At 51.1% G+C, this 17,317-nt stretch overlaps 1 protein-coding gene across 2 annotated transcripts in view; it reads right to left on the reverse strand.

Moving 5' to 3' along the window:
* Positions 1-818: 818 nt before the first annotated feature.
* Positions 819-17,317, reverse strand: part of DNAH10 (dynein axonemal heavy chain 10) — a 150,398-nt gene continuing 133,899 nt past the window's right edge. For both annotated transcript variants that reach the window (XM_082640324.1, XM_082640325.1), the window contains 17 exons: positions 16,025-16,304; positions 14,799-15,028; positions 13,777-14,050; positions 12,188-12,292; positions 11,645-11,799; positions 10,946-11,100; positions 9,151-9,334; positions 8,340-8,540; positions 7,436-7,645; positions 7,205-7,300; positions 6,305-6,476; positions 5,569-5,700; positions 5,175-5,386; positions 4,916-5,083; positions 2,788-2,968; positions 1,711-1,856; positions 819-1,225 (listed from right to left, as the gene is read on the reverse strand). In XM_082640324.1, the coding sequence (XP_082496450.1) occupies positions 1,079-1,225; positions 1,711-1,856; positions 2,788-2,968; positions 4,916-5,083; positions 5,175-5,386; positions 5,569-5,700; positions 6,305-6,476; positions 7,205-7,300; positions 7,436-7,645; positions 8,340-8,540; positions 9,151-9,334; positions 10,946-11,100; positions 11,645-11,799; positions 12,188-12,292; positions 13,777-14,050; positions 14,799-15,028; positions 16,025-16,304 (3,048 nt within the window). In that variant the 3' untranslated portion in view covers positions 819-1,078. The remainder of the gene's footprint in view (positions 1,226-1,710; positions 1,857-2,787; positions 2,969-4,915; positions 5,084-5,174; positions 5,387-5,568; positions 5,701-6,304; positions 6,477-7,204; positions 7,301-7,435; positions 7,646-8,339; positions 8,541-9,150; positions 9,335-10,945; positions 11,101-11,644; positions 11,800-12,187; positions 12,293-13,776; positions 14,051-14,798; positions 15,029-16,024; positions 16,305-17,317) is intronic.

Consider the following 17,317-nt stretch of genomic DNA (forward strand, 5'->3'; position numbering starts at 1 on the left):
GATCCCAACAAACTTTATTTTCTAAACCTGCCTTCTTTCTGTTTTGTGTCTTTTATTAAACCGCCCGAGGGTGGGCCTGGGGGGGGGGACAGTGGGAGGGAAAGAAATAGCGCCCGCTTCTGCCCCTCGCCCCCAGTAACTGCTGCCCAGACAGTGGGCTCGACCAGGGGTGCCTCCCGGGGTGGGGTTCACTTCCGGAAGGACGAGTCCCCTGCCGTGTCTCACTGCCCTGAGCCTTCCCTTAGAACGTTCTGCGCCTCGGCGGTTCTAGCAAAAGCCAGTTGTCCCCGTGACTGGCCTCGTCCTCGTGTCCCGCTAGCGCTCAGCTCAGCCCCGTTGCTCCCTCGCAGGGTAAAGCCGCTCCGCGCCCCCGGCCGAGCCTGGCCGGAGTAGCCCCAGGTGCGCAGGAGGAACGGACGCCCGGTAGCCGCCGGTCCTTCAGGTTCTACGTCTGCACCCAACCCCTCACAGCCTCACGCAGGAATCAAAACACCAGGCTCAGCACCCTCACCCACACGCTGCCAGGCCAGCGCCCGGGGAGCCGGGCTGGAGAGTTCTGGAAGGGTGTGGGTGACTCCGGCCTCATCAGCCCAGGGACGGGGGCCTTGCTGCCCCCGCGCAGCAGCCTCGGCCTTCTATCCCGCGCCCCAGCACGCAGCCCTCGCTCCAGAGAGGCGTCTGCCGAAACAGACCTGGACTATCAAAAAACCAGCTTTGACAGTTTACGTTAGAATTCTCACTTGTGCCATCGACATGCCAGGCAGTTTTGCGTGAGTGGTTCCCCTAAGAAGGAAAAGCGAATTCGACACGTCTTAAAATGCTCTTTTTGAATTTACTTTTTGAATACCACAGAATCCTTTTTTTAAAAGTTTGAAAAAATAAAACCATTCAGGTTAACTTACATGGAAAGAGATATAAATGGCTGATTTCAAATGAAAGAAAACCATCAGCGTCAACCACTCTCCTGCCTCGAGAGGCCCCAAGAAGTGACAGCGGATGACGAGTCTTCACGAATTCCCAGCACATCCGTTGCCGGCCACAGACGTAGAATCTCGGGCCGTTTTCTTCTCCCAGAGGGTTAATCGGAATTCAGGGTGAGGCACACCCCTTGCAGGACCCAGTGAGAAATGTGCTTCGTGGTAAAGAGATCGGCTTCAAAAACCAAGCCGACCCCCATGGCGTTCCTTCTCGTGGAGGTGGTGTAGACGGGCGTCCGGAAAGTGTTCTGCACAGGAAAGGGGCGTGAGGTGCCGGCGCGGGCAGAGGGGAGCGCGGGTCCCGGGGAGGGCGAAGGCTCGTCTAAGCGCTAAGGGTGCGGAGGGGCCCCGCGAGGTGTCGGGCTCTGCTGACACCCATGAGAAGCGGGGTCGGCTGGCAGAGCAGGCCGTCCTACAGGGGCGCCTGCCGTCCACACTGGATGTAGCTACCTTCTGATCCACGCAACGCGCGCAGAATTTCACCAGAAGGGAGGAGTCGCTCCTCAAGCTGGTCTGGACCACAGCCTCCAACCTTGAACCCGTGCCGCCCCCGGAAGGCTCTGCACACACGCATGCGCACGCGTGCATTTTTCCCCCAGGACGTGGCTCAAAGGCTTCCCCCAGCCCTGAAAGGTTAAGAGCCCCTGTGCTAAAAGGCAAGACTCTTGGAAACCACCTGGTGTCTAACTCCAGTCAGGAGAAGAGGGGAGAGGGGCAGGCGGCGGCCTTTCACCTGCAGTTTGAGGCGATGGGCTTCAACGGGGATGATCTTCAGGATGGGCAGGTCGACGACCAGCACCTTGGATTTGCTCTTGATCAGACATCCTTTTTCTATATCCCAGTCAGCGCCTTCTAGATACAGTCCTGAGACAAAGCATCCTAGAGGCACCAGGAAGACAGCCGGACTTAGGCGGAGGCAAGTGTCATTCTGCCATGCGTGCGGCAGCTCTAGCAGGTGCGCATATGGACAAACAAAAGGGTAACTAACTGATTCTCCTTCCCCAGACACAGCCCCGGCCTCTTCCCAAAAGGGGTGGCCGCCATTTCTACCCCACCCACTCTCCTTTTGTAGAGCCCAGATGGGACACCCTGGAGACCCCGTGACGCTCCATATGGCCACAGCGCCATGGAAGAGGGGTGGTCGCCTCTCCCCAGCAATGTGGCATCAAGGCCCACAGACTTAACTGGCCTCGGGCCCCAGCGGGCACCACGGCCACCCCAACACTGCCAGTCCCTCTGAGACCTCGCTGGCCTTCTACAAAGGGGACTGAGCGCTCCTGAATGTTCACCATAAACCCCCTCTCCCTAAGCTAGCTGAAGAGGGCTTTTGTGCTTGCAGCGAGATGTCCTCTAAGACACGACCCCCCGGGAAACCATAGTTTCCAGCCGCAGTTCACACAGTCAGTAACCAGCATCTAAGGGACTTGACGTTCTATAGCACAATTGAACGGCTCCCGCCTAGCCCATCCTGCCCTCTGGCTCCCATGCCCCCGGGCCCTCATGGGTTCCAGGGAAGCCACCTGGCGATCCAGTTCTTTCTAACCTAGAAGCCTATTCCCCACAGACAAGCTGGGCGAGTGTGGCTCAGCTCTCCCCTGACATCAACCCACGTCTCAGTGGAAAAACTGGAAAAGAAACATCTGGACTCACCCTCAGAGGCGTCAAGCCCCACGTGGACAGCACACAAACATGGCCAGTGTTTGCAGCAGTCTGACTTTCCGGGCCTACACTGTGCTCAGCCCTTTTGAGGGTGGCTTGGGAAGGGAGACCCTACATGAGAGGCCATGAATCCGCAGGGAGCTGGCCGTACCTTGTCCTGCCTGCTCATTCACTTCGTCTGCATCTTGGAACTTGGTCACTTGCGTGAACAAGGTGGAGCGGTCCAGCGGCCAGCCGTTCCTCCGGCAGGTGGCCTGCACCAGGGCCGTGAGGTAGGATTCTGGGATGTGCAGCCCCGAGAGCCACATCACTCTGGGCTCGCTCTCGGTGACCTGGAGAGAGAAGGCAGCTGGTGAGAGCCTGGGGCTGCCATCCAATGCCAGGGTCAAAGATGACAGAAGATGTAGCTCACGTTAGGGGCAGGAAGATGGTGTTGAGACAACTGGCGGCCCACTGGGAAAAACAAGCTGGATCGCCAAACTCCAGGCGGAGCCAAGATTTAAATATAAAAAATACACCACATGAAGACTCGGCGCTTCCACTGCAGGGGGCGTGGGTTCGATCCCTGGTTGGGTAACTAGGATCCCACATGCCGCGCAGCAAGGCCAAAAAAATAAAAACAAAACAAAAATAAATAAACCACAAAAGTACAAATCAAATCTCCAGTGACTGTTTTCAGAATCTTGGAGTGGGGAATACAAAACCCAGAAGCCATAAAAGAAAAGACTGATCTATTTGACTACATTAAAATGTAAAACTTTCCTATGGAAAAAATACCACAAAATCAAAAAGCTCAAGGCAAGCTGGGGAAATATCTGCAACACCAGCAGACAAAAGGATTAATTCCCTTGATGTACAAAGAGCTCTTAAAAACCAATTTTAGAAGGTGGAGAACTTGAGGGGCTTCCCTGGTGGCGCAGTGGTTAAGAATCTGCCTGCCAATGCAGGGGACACGGGTTTGATCCCACGGGAAGATCCCACATGCCGCGGAGCAACTAAGCCACAACTACTGAAGCCCGTGTGCCTAGAGCCCATGCTCTGCGACAAGAGAAGCCACCGGAGAAGCCTGAGCACCGCAACGAAGAGTAGCCCCCGCTCACTGCAACTAGAGAAAGCCCGCGCACAGCAACAAAGACCCAACGCAGCCAAAAATAAATAAATAAATAATTTTTTTAAAAAGGTGGAGAACTTGATAAAAATGAAATCAAGATGAAAAACACAAAATGTCTATAAACGTGTCAAATACACTCAGCCTCCCCATAATTAAAGAAATACACAACCAACATAGTTGATATTTTTTACCTATGAAGGAGAAAAAGATCCAAAATATTAAGAACACACCCACCATGTTGCAGAGAGGTGAGGAAATAATCATTCTCGTACATTGTAGTTCCAAGTTCTCTAGAAAACCATCTGACAAGAGCTGTCAGAATTTAAAATGCACACACTCGGATCCAACTCTTCCATTGTACCCATGTAATATACTCATATGAGTCTCCAAAGGCATGTGCACCAGAATGTTGTTTGTACTAGCAAAACAAAAAATCCAAAAAGAAAACAAAAAAAACAATGTCAACCACCTAAATATCCATCAGGGGAAAGCATACGGGATATCTGTGAAATGCAGTAGCCTAGAAGGAATGACGTCTAGATGTATTTAGATGGAACAATTGCCAAGACAGACTCTTAGACCGATAAATCAAGTTGTGCATAGTATGCTTCAAAGTCTTCTCTTTTTTTAAAATATATTTATTTATTTTATTTATTTATTTTTGGCTGGGTTGGGTCTTCGTTGCTGTGCGTGAGCTTTCTCTATTTGCAGCGAGCAGGGGCTACTCTTCCTTGCGGTGGCTTCTCTTTGTTGGGGAGCACGGGCTCTAGGCGTGCAGGCTTCAGTAGTTGCGGCACGCGGGCTCAGTAGTTGTGGCTCCTGGGCTCTGGAGCGCAGGCTCTGTAGTTGTGGCTCACGGGCTTAGCTGCTCCGCGGCATGTAGGATTTTCCCGGACCAGGGCTCAAACCCGTGTCCCCCGCATTGGCAGGCGGATTCTTAACCACTGCGTCACCAGGGAAGTTCCCGAGGAAGGGAGGAAGGAAGGGAGGGGGGAAGGAAGAAAAGAAAACAAACCAGATATGCTTGCAGAGTCCGAGACCATTTCCAGGGCACCCAGTCAGCTCCTGACAGAGGTACCGCTGGGGAGGGGAGACGGGGTCGGGAAGTGGTTTGAGGGCGTCCGGGCCAAGCCTCGAACCAGCACGCAGGCCGCTGCCTCTCACTCACCCACGTCGTGTACTGGCTGAACCTCCGCAGGAAGTAGGGTATCCAGTTTCCGAGGGACTTTAAGGTGTCAGGCGCAAGCTTTCTCCAGATACTAGGGATGTGCCCGAGAAAGAGGGACCTGGCTACATCGTCTAATTCACTGCTCATCCCGACTTCTCCAGCCAAGGCCTGTTTATGGAATCGAGGGCAGTCAGGCAAGACGAGCGGAAAACCGAGCACTCCACCGAGGCAGGAAGTAGCACTTGAGGAACAGGCTTACCCTCTGAAGTTCAGCCAGGGACGTGGACATCCGTATGACAAGCTTGTTGAAGCGCTCCAGCTCCTGCAGGAGCACCACTGAGGTAGGGGAGATGGCCGTCCCCAGCTGCTTCCTGACCAGGTCCAAGTCAAAGACTTCGGGCATCTTGTTTGCTATGTCCTTGGCCACGTGGCCAATGTAATCATCTCGGCTGATGCCAGTGCTGCATTCCCCTGAAATCAGGACACTTTTTAGAGAGCGCAAGGCACCTGAGTGCAGGGCTGGGGCCTCCCGTGCCTTCTGGTTCTCAGAAGGGCACCCACAGTACGGAAGCCATCAGAACCCGAAGCAGCGCTTTGCGCCAATGCCCTTTGTCCCCAGTCCAATGAGCACAGTCCTCTGCGGGGGACTTTACCCGTCTGAGGCTGCAGCTCCAGCAGGTGAGACCACATGTCTCGAGCTGCCTGAGTGTAATATCCAGTCTCAGCGTTGAGGTGAAGCCCAAACACTTCAGGCGTGTTGGCCAGAGGGAGGGCCTCAATGGCTTCTGTAATGAGAGAGAACAGCGGTTACACCGCCGTGCCACCTCCGATTCCTGAGGGCCCACAGCCTCGACGTCCCCAGACACGTTAGACTACGTTCCACCTCTGAGAGGGTGACGTGCTTTTAAAATAAGAATTCTACACCACCATGCCCGATACCGTTCTGTGTGCATCTTTTTTTTTTTTTTCTGGCCTCGCGGCTTGCGGGATCCTAGTTCCCCAACCAGAGATCAAACCCAGGCCCACAGCATTGAAAGTGCAGAGTCTTACCCACTGGACCACCAGGGAACTTCCTCTACGTGTATCTTTTATGAAAATGGCTCAGTGACTTTCCCAGGGGCCGCTCTGCCCTTCCAGGGAGATTCTGACATATTTACCATCATTCCAGGACAGGAAGTCTGAACTAACTCCATCAGCTCTGAGGCTAGGAAGAGCCCACTGGGCCCTGCTAAAAGGCATAAGAAAACACCCCCGAGCAGTCAAAGAGTCCCACCAGGGAAGGGGTCAGAAGAACCATCAAGCCAACCACAGAAACCAGAACAGCTGAAATGTACGGGCTCCCTTAGAATCAAACATTTAACATACTTTCTAATGGCTGAGAAATCTCACCAACAAATTTTTCCTTGACATCCCCCGTGGGGATTTTGTAGTCCACTTCCTTGTTCCGGAAGAAGTGGAATGGCTGGAAAGTATCGAAAAGGAAGTCTCCCAGGTATTCATCCATGTAGATGGTCAGGATACGCCGGTCAAAGCTGTCGATGGCCCGTCCTCCGTACATGACCTGACATTACAGAGAGTGAGAACCAGCCAGGACCCAGAACCTACGGGGTGGGCCCTGAGGCCCCACGCCCAGCGGATAGTCCAAGGTCAAGCCCAGATGCGCCCTTAGTGAGACTCCTGCTGCCCGGCCACTGTACAGCTCAAACCGTGCTGACTTGCACAGCCTTTGGGCCACTATATACAAGAGGGCTTGTGTGCAGACTCATAGAGCCCAAGGTGATAGCAGTCCTCATGAAATGCTGGGAGCCAGTGTGCAACTGGCCAACTCCCCAAAACACAGCGAACAAGCAAACAAAACAACCCGAGGAGCCAGCAGCCGCTTTTGTCTTTGGAACAGTGATGTCTCTGTTTGAGCCACACACAGGCCTCCGGGGAAGCTTTCCCACGAGCGCTGTATAAGGTCGTGGCCTCCAGAGTGGACCTCCAGGCCCGCTGAACAGGAGCAGGGCTCCAGTGACATGCCTGAGGCATCCTCAGCAAGGAACATGAGTCCCCAGGGCGATGAGTCCAAACTCCCAGGTGAAGGTCGCTCACTTAGGACAAAGAGTAACAGGGTGATGAACCGGGGCGGGGGGGGGGTGTTTACAGAGACCCAGGGGCCTTCAGCTGACGGGCAGCAGCAAGAGGGAAGTCCCAGAAGGCTCAGGGGCCATGGACCAGGGGCACCAGGCCACAGCCCAGCCCAGCCCACCCCAGGGGGCCTGCAGAGGGTGCCCAGGATGCTCCTACCTCCCCGATGAGGTACTTGAGGCTGCCCCATGGGATCCGAGGGTCGTGCTGCTGGAAAGCTTTTGTTAAGTATGTGTTCAGGATTTCCATGCAGACCTGAAAAGAGGAGGAACAGTCCTGGGTATCCGAAAACCCATCAAGTCATTCGCGTTCTGACTATGTTCTGAAAACGTGGGCAGGAACAACTAAGGAGGGAGTGTCCCCGGGGAGAGGCAGTAGCCGCCTCTTCACCTGGAAGTCTGACTCGTTGAAGTCGTAGTACACGTTCCACCCGATCTTCCCGAACTTTCTCCTCTCCTGCACCACGGCGTGGAAGAACGCCAACACGTAGACCAGGGACTTGAAAGCAGGGTGTGGACACTGGTCCAGCATCTCAGGAGAGATCTTGAAGTACGTCGCTCTCATGTTGAGTTTCAGCCCGTTGGGTGGCTCGGTGACAACCTGTCGGAAGCAAAGACCGATGATGACGGAAACCCCAGGCCCACGAGCAGGGCTCTGAAGAGCGTGCAGACTGCAGGCGTCTTGGCTTTCCCTCCGTCCTTGCAAAGCTATCTTCCCTATTCCCAAGGGCCCACGTGAATGAGTTCAAAACCAGATGTTGCTCCAGCTCTGCCCTGACTCATCAAAGGACCCCAGGAAGGTTCTTTTAACCTCCTCTGATCCATGGGATCCTCAAATGTAAAACAGAAGTAGCTAAGTTTTTCCCTCTCCCTGTCCTGGAGGAAGAGAGAGATGATGAAACCATTCCCCAAAATGTTCCCAGAGACTAAACTGAACAGGGCAGGTAAACTCCTTGAAACTTACACACACAAGTGCTCCAGTTCTGCGGGCTGTGGGAGGGCCGATCATTAGAGTTAAAAAGGATAAATGTGAAGTCCATGAAAACTAACCCAGAAATTGTTTTGAGAACATGCAGAAGTGATAAAGACGGGCCTGGGAGTCATCCCTGTCACCCAGTAATTGTCACCTTATTCTGGACAGTGCTTACCTCTGAAAGGAGAGGGAGAAATGGAATTGGGAGCGGGGGGGTGTCCATGGGGTCCCAACTCTATCCTAAACACCCACACGCACACAGCAAAACGGGAGTGAGGTAAGGAACCGAGCCGTGGGCTGTCTGTCTGTCCTGCAGCCAGACCTTCAAGGACTTCTGCAGGATCCCGATGGGGAAGCCCTCGGTGGGGTCCGTGGTGAGCCACAGGCGGAAGTCGGGGTGGGGCTTGGTGATCCTCTCCAGCGACTTCTCCAGGTCCTTCAGCCACTTGACCAGGAGGTGGCAGTTCTGCAGCATCAGCCACTGCCCTCGAGCCACCGCCGTCTCCAGCAGCTGGAGGGCCACCTGCTCCGACAGAGACAGAAAGGAAGAGTCGGCGTCCCACTGCCACACCACCCTGTGCTCTCCCAGAGACCCGCTGCAAGCCCCAGGAGGCTACTGGCCACTGCAGCAGAAGCCACAGTGGAGCCAGCAGCCCAGGAGCTACAGAGGAGCCTCTGGAGAAGCAGCCCTTTCGACTTCCTCCGGGGCCACCCGGGGCCGCTGGGCTGCACTCATTGGCCTCCCTCAGCCCCCAGAGCTCCAACCTCGGACTCAGTGGCACCTGCCCCCTGACCAGTTGGCCTTGCCACTGGGGCACTGACAGCCCTGATCCAAAACGCGGCTCTTGCAAGGGCTGAGGGAGATAAAAACTGGATGTGGAAGGGCTTTGGAAACAGTAGAACATACCGACGGTACCAGGCTGGGCAATCACAGCAGGTTAGCTCTAGAACTACACTACTGTTCACACTGTCATCGCTGCGACATTTGATTACTGCTCCGTAGACCGGAAATGCATGGCACTCGTGTGTGGGGGGTGGTACTCTTGGCTTAAAGCCAAACATTCGTTAATTCATTCCTAACGGACGGTGACCTCACCCACATTTACAGCTTGTTCCTTCCAACCACAATTTACCTTTTCTTGACCTTGACCCATGGCAAGGAACTTGAGGCGGTTCCCTCCAAAACCACTGTGCTCGGCTAATTTCATAAGGTCACTGGCAGGGTCAGAGCCAGGACTCAGGATAAACACAATGGGCGAGTTGGGTGTGCTCTGCTCAAAGATGGCTTCAAAGCTGATCATCGGAGGCTGCACGTACCTGGAGAAAGAAACACGACTGGAAAACGCTCCCTGGAGGACAGCGCCAGGCAGGGGCCGGCCAGTCCGACCAGCGCTCTTCCTCCCAGTGTCCAGAACCTTCTGACTGTTCTTCTGGTATGGCTCTTTGCTCAGCCTTCCTTGTTTTGGAATCCAGTTTTTACACACATCTCGTTCACTGGATGGTAATAAGTTCCTGGGTGATGGGGACCTCTCTGCACGGCCCGGTACATCTGGGTTGGGGGGTTCAGGAGACCTGTACTGAGCTGCATGCCTCCTGACAAGCCGGCCTTCCAGGTGGACGTGCCCTGGGCACTGAACCCAGAGGTCCCACACCGGCGGCTCCACAGGCGTGTCCTGAATGGCCTGCATCTCGAGATTTTTTAAAAATTAGTTGCCAGCACATAACGATTGGGAGATTTCATGTAGAAATCCAAATTTCTAGTTTCCTTTGAAGAGTCAGAGATCTGGGTCCCCGCCGCCACCTGGCATCAGTCAGCAGGAGTTAAGGGGCTGCTGGCCAGGCCTTGACCTCTCCTGTGGGCCCACGTCCTCGTCCAGCCACGCTCGGTCCTCTCCATCACCCGCCGGCCATGGAGGCAGATTTGAGTTTGTCACCCTAAGTTACCCATCTGGCTTCACCCTCGATTCCAGAGCTACCAATATGGGAGCCATCAGGCACGTGTGGCTATTGAGCACTTGAAGTGTGGCTAGTCCAAACTGAGATGCGCTGTACATGTGAATTCACATAGGATTTTAAAGACTTAATATCAAAAAAATATGCAAAATATCTCAATCCATTACATGTTGAGATAATATTTTAATACTTGAGTTAAATATAATTAATTATTAATACATATTATTTATATTATAAGATATGATATGTTAATATATATAACTTATGATGATTGTTATTAAAATTAATTTTGACTGTTTCCTTTTTTATAAATTTACTTTTTTTATTGAAGTATAGTTGATTTACAATGTTGTGTTAGTTTCAGGTATACAGCAAAGTGATTCAGTTATAATATAAATATATATTCTTTTTCAGATTCTTTTCCCATCTAGGTTATTACAAAATATTGAGTATAGTTCCCTGTGCTATACAGTAGGTCCTTGTTGTTTATCTATTTTATATATAGTAGTGTGTATATTTTACTCCCAAATTCCTAATATATCCCTCCCCCTTCCTTTCCCCTTTGGTAACCATAAGTTGGTTTTCTATGTCTGTGAGTCTGTTTCTCTTTTGTAAATAAGTTCATATGTATCATTTAATAATTAAATACAGTTACTTATTATTAGTAAATATTATATGTATATTATATATTGTTATATATTAATATATTATATTTTATATGCTTATGATAACTGTTATTAAAATTAATTTCACCTGCTTCTTTTTGAATGTGGCTACCAGAAGACTTGAAATTACATATGTCACTCACATTGTATTTCTCTTAAACAGCGCTGCTCTAGAGTGGCTACCAAATCATGCTCAAAGGCAGTCCTCTCTGGAGCTGGCCACCCACTGCCATCCGTGAGTCCAGGAAGGGGTGACGTTAGATATTCTACCCCACAGAAAGGGCCAAGCAAACACAAACAACTCACTTACTTCTCTCCCATTGTTACAGTCACGTAGTCAGTCACGGCCCGATATACCCGATCCACACGGAAACAGCGCAAAATAAGCAACTTCTGGAAAGGGGTGATGTTGTCATCATAACCCAGGGGGAATGGAAACTGCTCAAGTGAATCCAGGTCATACCACTGGGAAGAGCAAAGAACATCCATGCTGGCGTCAACTGAGAAATGATATAGGCCCCCCTTTTTATGTGAAGGTCCCAAGAGCCCCTGTAAAGGGATGAAATCTATAGGCCACGTCTAGTCAGATCTGTCATTTTCTACCCCCCAAACTCTGAACTTTAGGAAGGGATGGACTGAGTCTTATGGACTGTTGAATTCCCACTGCCCATCAAGGGACATGGTCCATCCACAGATGCTCAAAAAGTTTCTTGAATGGATGAATGGATGGACAGATAGAGGCAGATGGACAGACAGATGGATGGATGGATGGATGGATGGACAAATGGATAGATAGACAGATGGAGAGATAGATGGATAGTTCTCCCAGAAAACTAGCTGAACTAGATAAAGGAGAATTCCATCCAGGGAGTTAGAGGGCATCGGCTGCACTCTGCACGAGCTACTCAGAGGCAGATCTTCACACTCACAGGGTGTTAGGCTGCAGATCAAGTGTGGAGATGACTGACACGCAGGGAAGGGAAGGAGGAGAAAGAGGACACTTGCTCACCTCCTGCCAGACGGTCAGATGTTTCTCCACATCATCAGGAAGGGTCCCAAAGTTGTCTGGAAACATCTTTGATAAAAGAATGATATCTTCCCATCCCTGGTCGGACAACCAAGCACAGGGTTTTCTCCGTTTGCTTTTCTCCAGGGAAATGTTTCCTAATCACAACAGGATAAGAGAAGTAAACAGCCGACACCAACACACGGGGAAGAGTAAGCAGCTCCATTCCTGGGCTTCCCTCACTTTGGGGGAAAATCCACTTCTCAAAAGGGGGCTGGAAAGAGAAGAGGGTTAGGCTTCCCCTGTCACCGTCCGTAACTCCAGCCTCGGGGCGGCCTTAAGGCAGAGGCTAGCTGCTCTGAGTTAACTGGAACTATCTCTGAGGCTGGAACTGTCAACTGAGATATTTACTAAAGCAGTGCTATTGGAAGCCAAGTTTTAAGGAAGGCAAATTGCTGCTGTTGTTTGTTTTGGTGAACAAACTCATACACATGTGCAACGTGGGTCCAGGGTGTTGGGAAGCATGAAACGAGGCAAATTCATTACCTTTTAAGAAGAAATCTAATTCTTCCTGGGGGACTCTCCCCTCTGCTTGTTCTATCTTGACAGTCATATTGAAAGAAAAAAGTAACTTGTGCCTCTCAAACAACCCTGAAGAGAAACAACAGACGGGTCTGGATAAAACAAATGCATTTAAACACAGGGTTTCTTATGCACACCATGCTTAAATTTCAGAGAAATGAACTGAAGCACCTCAACTGCACAGTTAGTTGCATTTAGCTGTCTTTGCATTTGGTGCCCGTGAACACCTGCGTGCAAAAACTATGAGCTCAATTGACACGTCATGCCCACAAGTGCAACAGGCAGTGACCCTCGCTCGTACGCATCTGAAATGGTCACGTCTCCAGGCGGCACTTACCACGCCTTTGTGGGAAGAGGAGGGGGGTGTCCCCCCCAAGCAGATGAAGGACCGTATGATGGAGGTTCAGAGCCACCTTCTGAATGAAGCGCTGGTCATTTGCCTGACTCAAAGCAAAAGTTCTTACAGTGGAGAAGAGGTATTAGCAAACTTTCCATAAAGGGCCAGAGAGTAAATCGACTCGGCTTTGCAGACTAAACAGTCTCTGTCATAACTACTGAACTCTGCCATTGTACCGTGAAAGCCGCCATGGACGATCTGTATAGAAACGGGTGTGGCTGTGTGCCAATATAACTTTATTTACAAAAGCAGGCGGTGGGACAGATTTGGCCAATCTCTATTGCAGAGTAAGCCCATTCCATCAACACACTCTTTATGGATAGGAAGACGCAAAACACTAGAGTTCTTTTTTTTTTTTAACAGAAGGAAAAAAAACATGTTAAGTCAAAATGTGTGATTTGAATTCTATCTTATACGTGTTAGAAGGGTTCGTTACTTAAGTGAGCACTATAGGATAGCCCTCAACCTGTTTCACAATTTTGAGCTGTGCCCCCCTCAAAATCTGTAAGTTGAAGCCTTAATACCCAGTACCTCAGAGCTGGAGACAGGGCCTCTAAGAGGTGATTAGGGTACTCAGCCATAAACAAGAACGAAATCATGCCACCTACAGCGACATGGATGGACCTAGAGATTGTCACACTGAGTGAAGTAAGTCAGACAGAGAAAGACAAATATCATATGATATCACTCATATGTGGAATCTAAAAAAAATGGTACAAATGAACCTATTTACAAAACAGAAATAGAGTCACAGATGTAGAAAATAAACTCATGGTTACCAAGGGGGAAAGGGCAGGAGGAGGGATAAACTGGGAGATTGGGATGGACATATACACACAACTGTATATAATATAGATAACTGGTAAGAACCTGCTGTACAGCACCGGGATCTCTGCTCAATACTCTGTAATGAATCTAAAAAAGAGTGGATGTATGTATATGTATAACTGATTCACTTTGCTGTACACCTGAAACTAACACAACATTGTAAATCAATTATACTCCAATAAAAATTAATTTAAAAAAATAAAAAAATAAAATGAGGCTGTTAGGGAGGGCCCCCATGCTATCCGACTGGTGTCCTTATAAGAAGAGGAAATTTGGACAGACGCGCACAGAGTGCATCGGTCCTAAATCGGTGCGAACAGGTGCTCACCTGTGCAGCCATAGTTATAGATGTTGAAGGTCAGCGTGTCCATGATGTTCCTTAATCGCTTCATAAGAATGGAGTCAGGCAACGACTTCTTGAGTGACAAGCCGAAGACCTCCAGGAAGGCGATCAGGGAGTGCTGGTACATGGAGCTCACCAGGGCCATCTCCGACAGCACGAAGAACAGGATGGCTCCCCTCCGGGCGGCCGGCCGGTAGCCGTCCCGCAGCCTGTCGATGTCCAGGGCTGTCTTCTCCGCCAGCTTGAGCTTCTCTGATACCTGAAGAAGAGGCGGACGTTGCCACTTACAGCCGAAACCAGGAAGACGTACGAAACAGGCGAGAAAGTAAGAAGGCGGAGGGCAGTGGGGGGAGGGCGTCAGCAAAGGAAAACATGCAGCGCTCACAGGAAGGGCCCCCAGCCTCTCGCGAGATGTGGCAGATATTTGTGGCTCGACGTCCTCTGCCCCCGTGCCCCCTTCTTCTAGTAACAGTCCCTGAGTTTGATCTAGAGACCTACAGTTTCCTCCTTTCATTCATATGTGAGGCTCAACCCTGAGGCCAGACGGGGATCAGGTGAGTGAAGTCCAGAGAATCCACACATGGCATCCCCAGCCCGTGGGAGTGGTTTGGGGTGAGCACGTGACTTCAGTGACAGGAAAAGATTCTCATTCTTCTCTTTGGGACTTGAACCTCAGTGGACATGAAGCCAGATCCAGCTTGTGACCATGAGGGGAGCTTGGCTCCACAGGGAGGCAGAGAATGAGGCCAACACAGCAGAAGGTCCAGAAATGGAGAGAAACTGAGCCCTGGATGATATGCTTGGAGTCCTGGATCCAGCCCTGCCTGAAGCCATCCCTCGACTTTTCTGTTTTCTAGGCCGATAAATTCCCTTTGGACTTAAGCCACGTGGGGCCAGATTTTCTATCACTCTCAATTAAGAGAGGCTGACTGGGTGCACAGGGGTGCCTGGGAACACCTCTGGGACTCCGTGGCCAGGATCGATACACTTTTCCACACAGTTCATACCTCCGCGGCTTTGGATTTGGTCTCCTCCAGGGTCTGCACCAGCTCCACATTGTCCAGCATGTTCCCCGTGGAGGTGGCCAGTTCCCGCAGGAGCGAGTCCTCCAAGCCCTTCAGCAGGTTCTTGTTCTCACTCGTCTCCTGGATGAGATGCTCCCTCTGCTCTTCCAGCTCTCGCCTCTCGTAGGCCACCAGCACGCTCAGCAGCTGGTCCTCCAGGCCTTTCAGCGTGACTGTGGGGGGACGAGGCAAGCCCTCACCACCGCGTCCCCCTGCCAGGTTGCTCACCATCTCGTCTCCCCCACACAGCAGTGCCTGGGGTAAGTGGAGGGTGGGCCCGGCATCCCAGGAACACAAGGACTCACTCTCCCACCAAGGCCATTCTAAAGCCCCAGGTGAAAACTATGGGGCAGAGTAAAACAGAGATGCTGGTACCTGGAGTAGTGGACAGCAAGTGTGAAGATGCACTGAAGTCAAATCCAGGGCTCCCACATCTTGGGGGACCCTCGTTAGATATCTGGGTTCATACCCAAACTTTTTCTTTTTTTTTTTAAGCCACGCGGCTTATGGGATCTTAGTTCCCCAACCAGGGATCGCACCCAGGCCCTTGGCAGTGAAAGCGCGGAGTCCTAACCACTGGACCGCCAGGGAACTTCCTAACGCGTACCCAAACCTGATTAACCTACCTAGGAACCCGTGTGACCACCCTAGAAAATGTGGGAAGTGGCATTCAATTCCTGACCGAATTCAACTGAGAGGAAGAGGGAAATCCAAAATCATACTGTGTATTTAAATACACAAATACAGTATAACTTCCTGCTGCAGCAGAAAGGGGTCTCACCTCGCTCCAAGGGTGAATGTCTGAGCCCTGTGGTCCAGACTCAGCACATCTCAAGACACATAACTCATTGCCTTCTAAAGGCCCCCAAACCTTTTGGTGTTGCTTCCTCATTAAGAACTGATTGGTTGGGACTTCCCTGGGGGTCCAGTGGTTAAGACTCCAAACTCCCAATGCAGGAGGCATGGGTTCGATCCCTGGTCGGGGAACTAAGATCCCGCATGCCGCACGGTGCAGCCTCAAAAAGCAAACCAAAAAGAACTGATTGGTTGACTATGAAAGATGTGACTCTGAGAATGATTCACCGAATGAAGTGACGTCCCTTGAGAGCCTTGAGCTCAGACTGTGGTCTCCACCTAAAGTTCGGCACTGAGGCTCTGTACGTCCTTACCAGTATAATTGATCACCATGGCTTTCCCAAACACGGATGGGCTATATCTGGGGTTGGCCAGCTTGGTGTTCAGATACAGTCTGAAATTCGAATCATAGTCCACTTCCTTGTCTCCCAGTATGATAAACTGCCGTCCTTGGGAGACCTTGATGTTTTTTTCTAAGACGTTATCAATCACAGGGTCGATGTACTCATCCACATCGTGGAACAGGAAAGGCGTCCCGTACTTTATGGATATCTCCAGCTGCTTGAGGAAGTCGGGGTCATTAAAGGAAGCCACCTGGAAGGGAGGGAAGGCAGATGCTAAAAATCAGCTCACTCACCAGATTCAAGGGGACAAAAATCCTTGGAGGTGGCAGGGGACATGTCAGCACCTTGAAGGGAGGCAGAGGGGAAAACAGAACAGGGAGAGAAGCAGGGCATGTAACCCGTATAAACCATGAGGTTCAGGCTCTGAGCAGCCTCTCGTTCAAAAAACACAGGTCAGCAGCCAAAAGTGATTAGGAGAGAATCTCATCACATGTCTCAGAAGACCTCAAAAAGGGTCCAAACAGAGTCCACAAAAAAAAAAAAAAAAAATCACTCCCCTCCAAACCTTAAGACTGCTTTCGTATCTTTTTTCTCAAAACATCTGTAAAAACTCTTCCTCTGTTCCAGCCCCTGGGACCTCCTCTTCCCTTCCTCTCCACCCTCTTTTATTACATTGATGTACTTAGCCTCTCACCCCATAAGTTGAACCCTCCCTCTTTAAGAGATAGGATGGGGGGCTTCCCTGGTGGCGCAGTGGTTGAGAGTCCACCTGCCGATGCAGGGGACGCAGGTTTGTGCCCCAGTCCGGGAAGATCCCACATGCCGCGGAGCAGCTGGGCCCGTGAGCCATGGCTGCTGAGCCTGTGCGTCCGGAGCCTGTGCTCCGCAACAGGAGAGGCCACAACAGTGAGAGGCCCGCGTACCGCAAAAAAAAAAAAAAAAAAAAGAGAGAGAGAGATAGGATGGGAATAGGAGTAGGACTGGGGGCTAGGAGAGGTCTGGCAATTGCAGAACTCTCTGGAAGGCCCAGGGAAGAGGGACATCAAGGAATATTCCTGCACTGATGATATTTGTCCCACTACGGTTATATGTGAATTTTGGGGGTGAATGTTCCCCCTACAAACAACCTTGGGATGCTTCCCCTACCTGCATGTACATACCTGGAAGCAAGGACCAGAAAAAACAAGGAAAAGATAAAAATGGAAAATCATGAACTGTTAATTATTTCAGTAAAAGGTAACTGGGCCCCAGCAATTTCACCCA

Source organism: Mesoplodon mirus (genome assembly GCF_964341445.2).
Source record: "Mesoplodon mirus genome assembly, chromosome: 13".
NCBI classification, from domain to species: Eukaryota; Metazoa; Chordata; class Mammalia; order Artiodactyla; family Ziphiidae; genus Mesoplodon; species Mesoplodon mirus.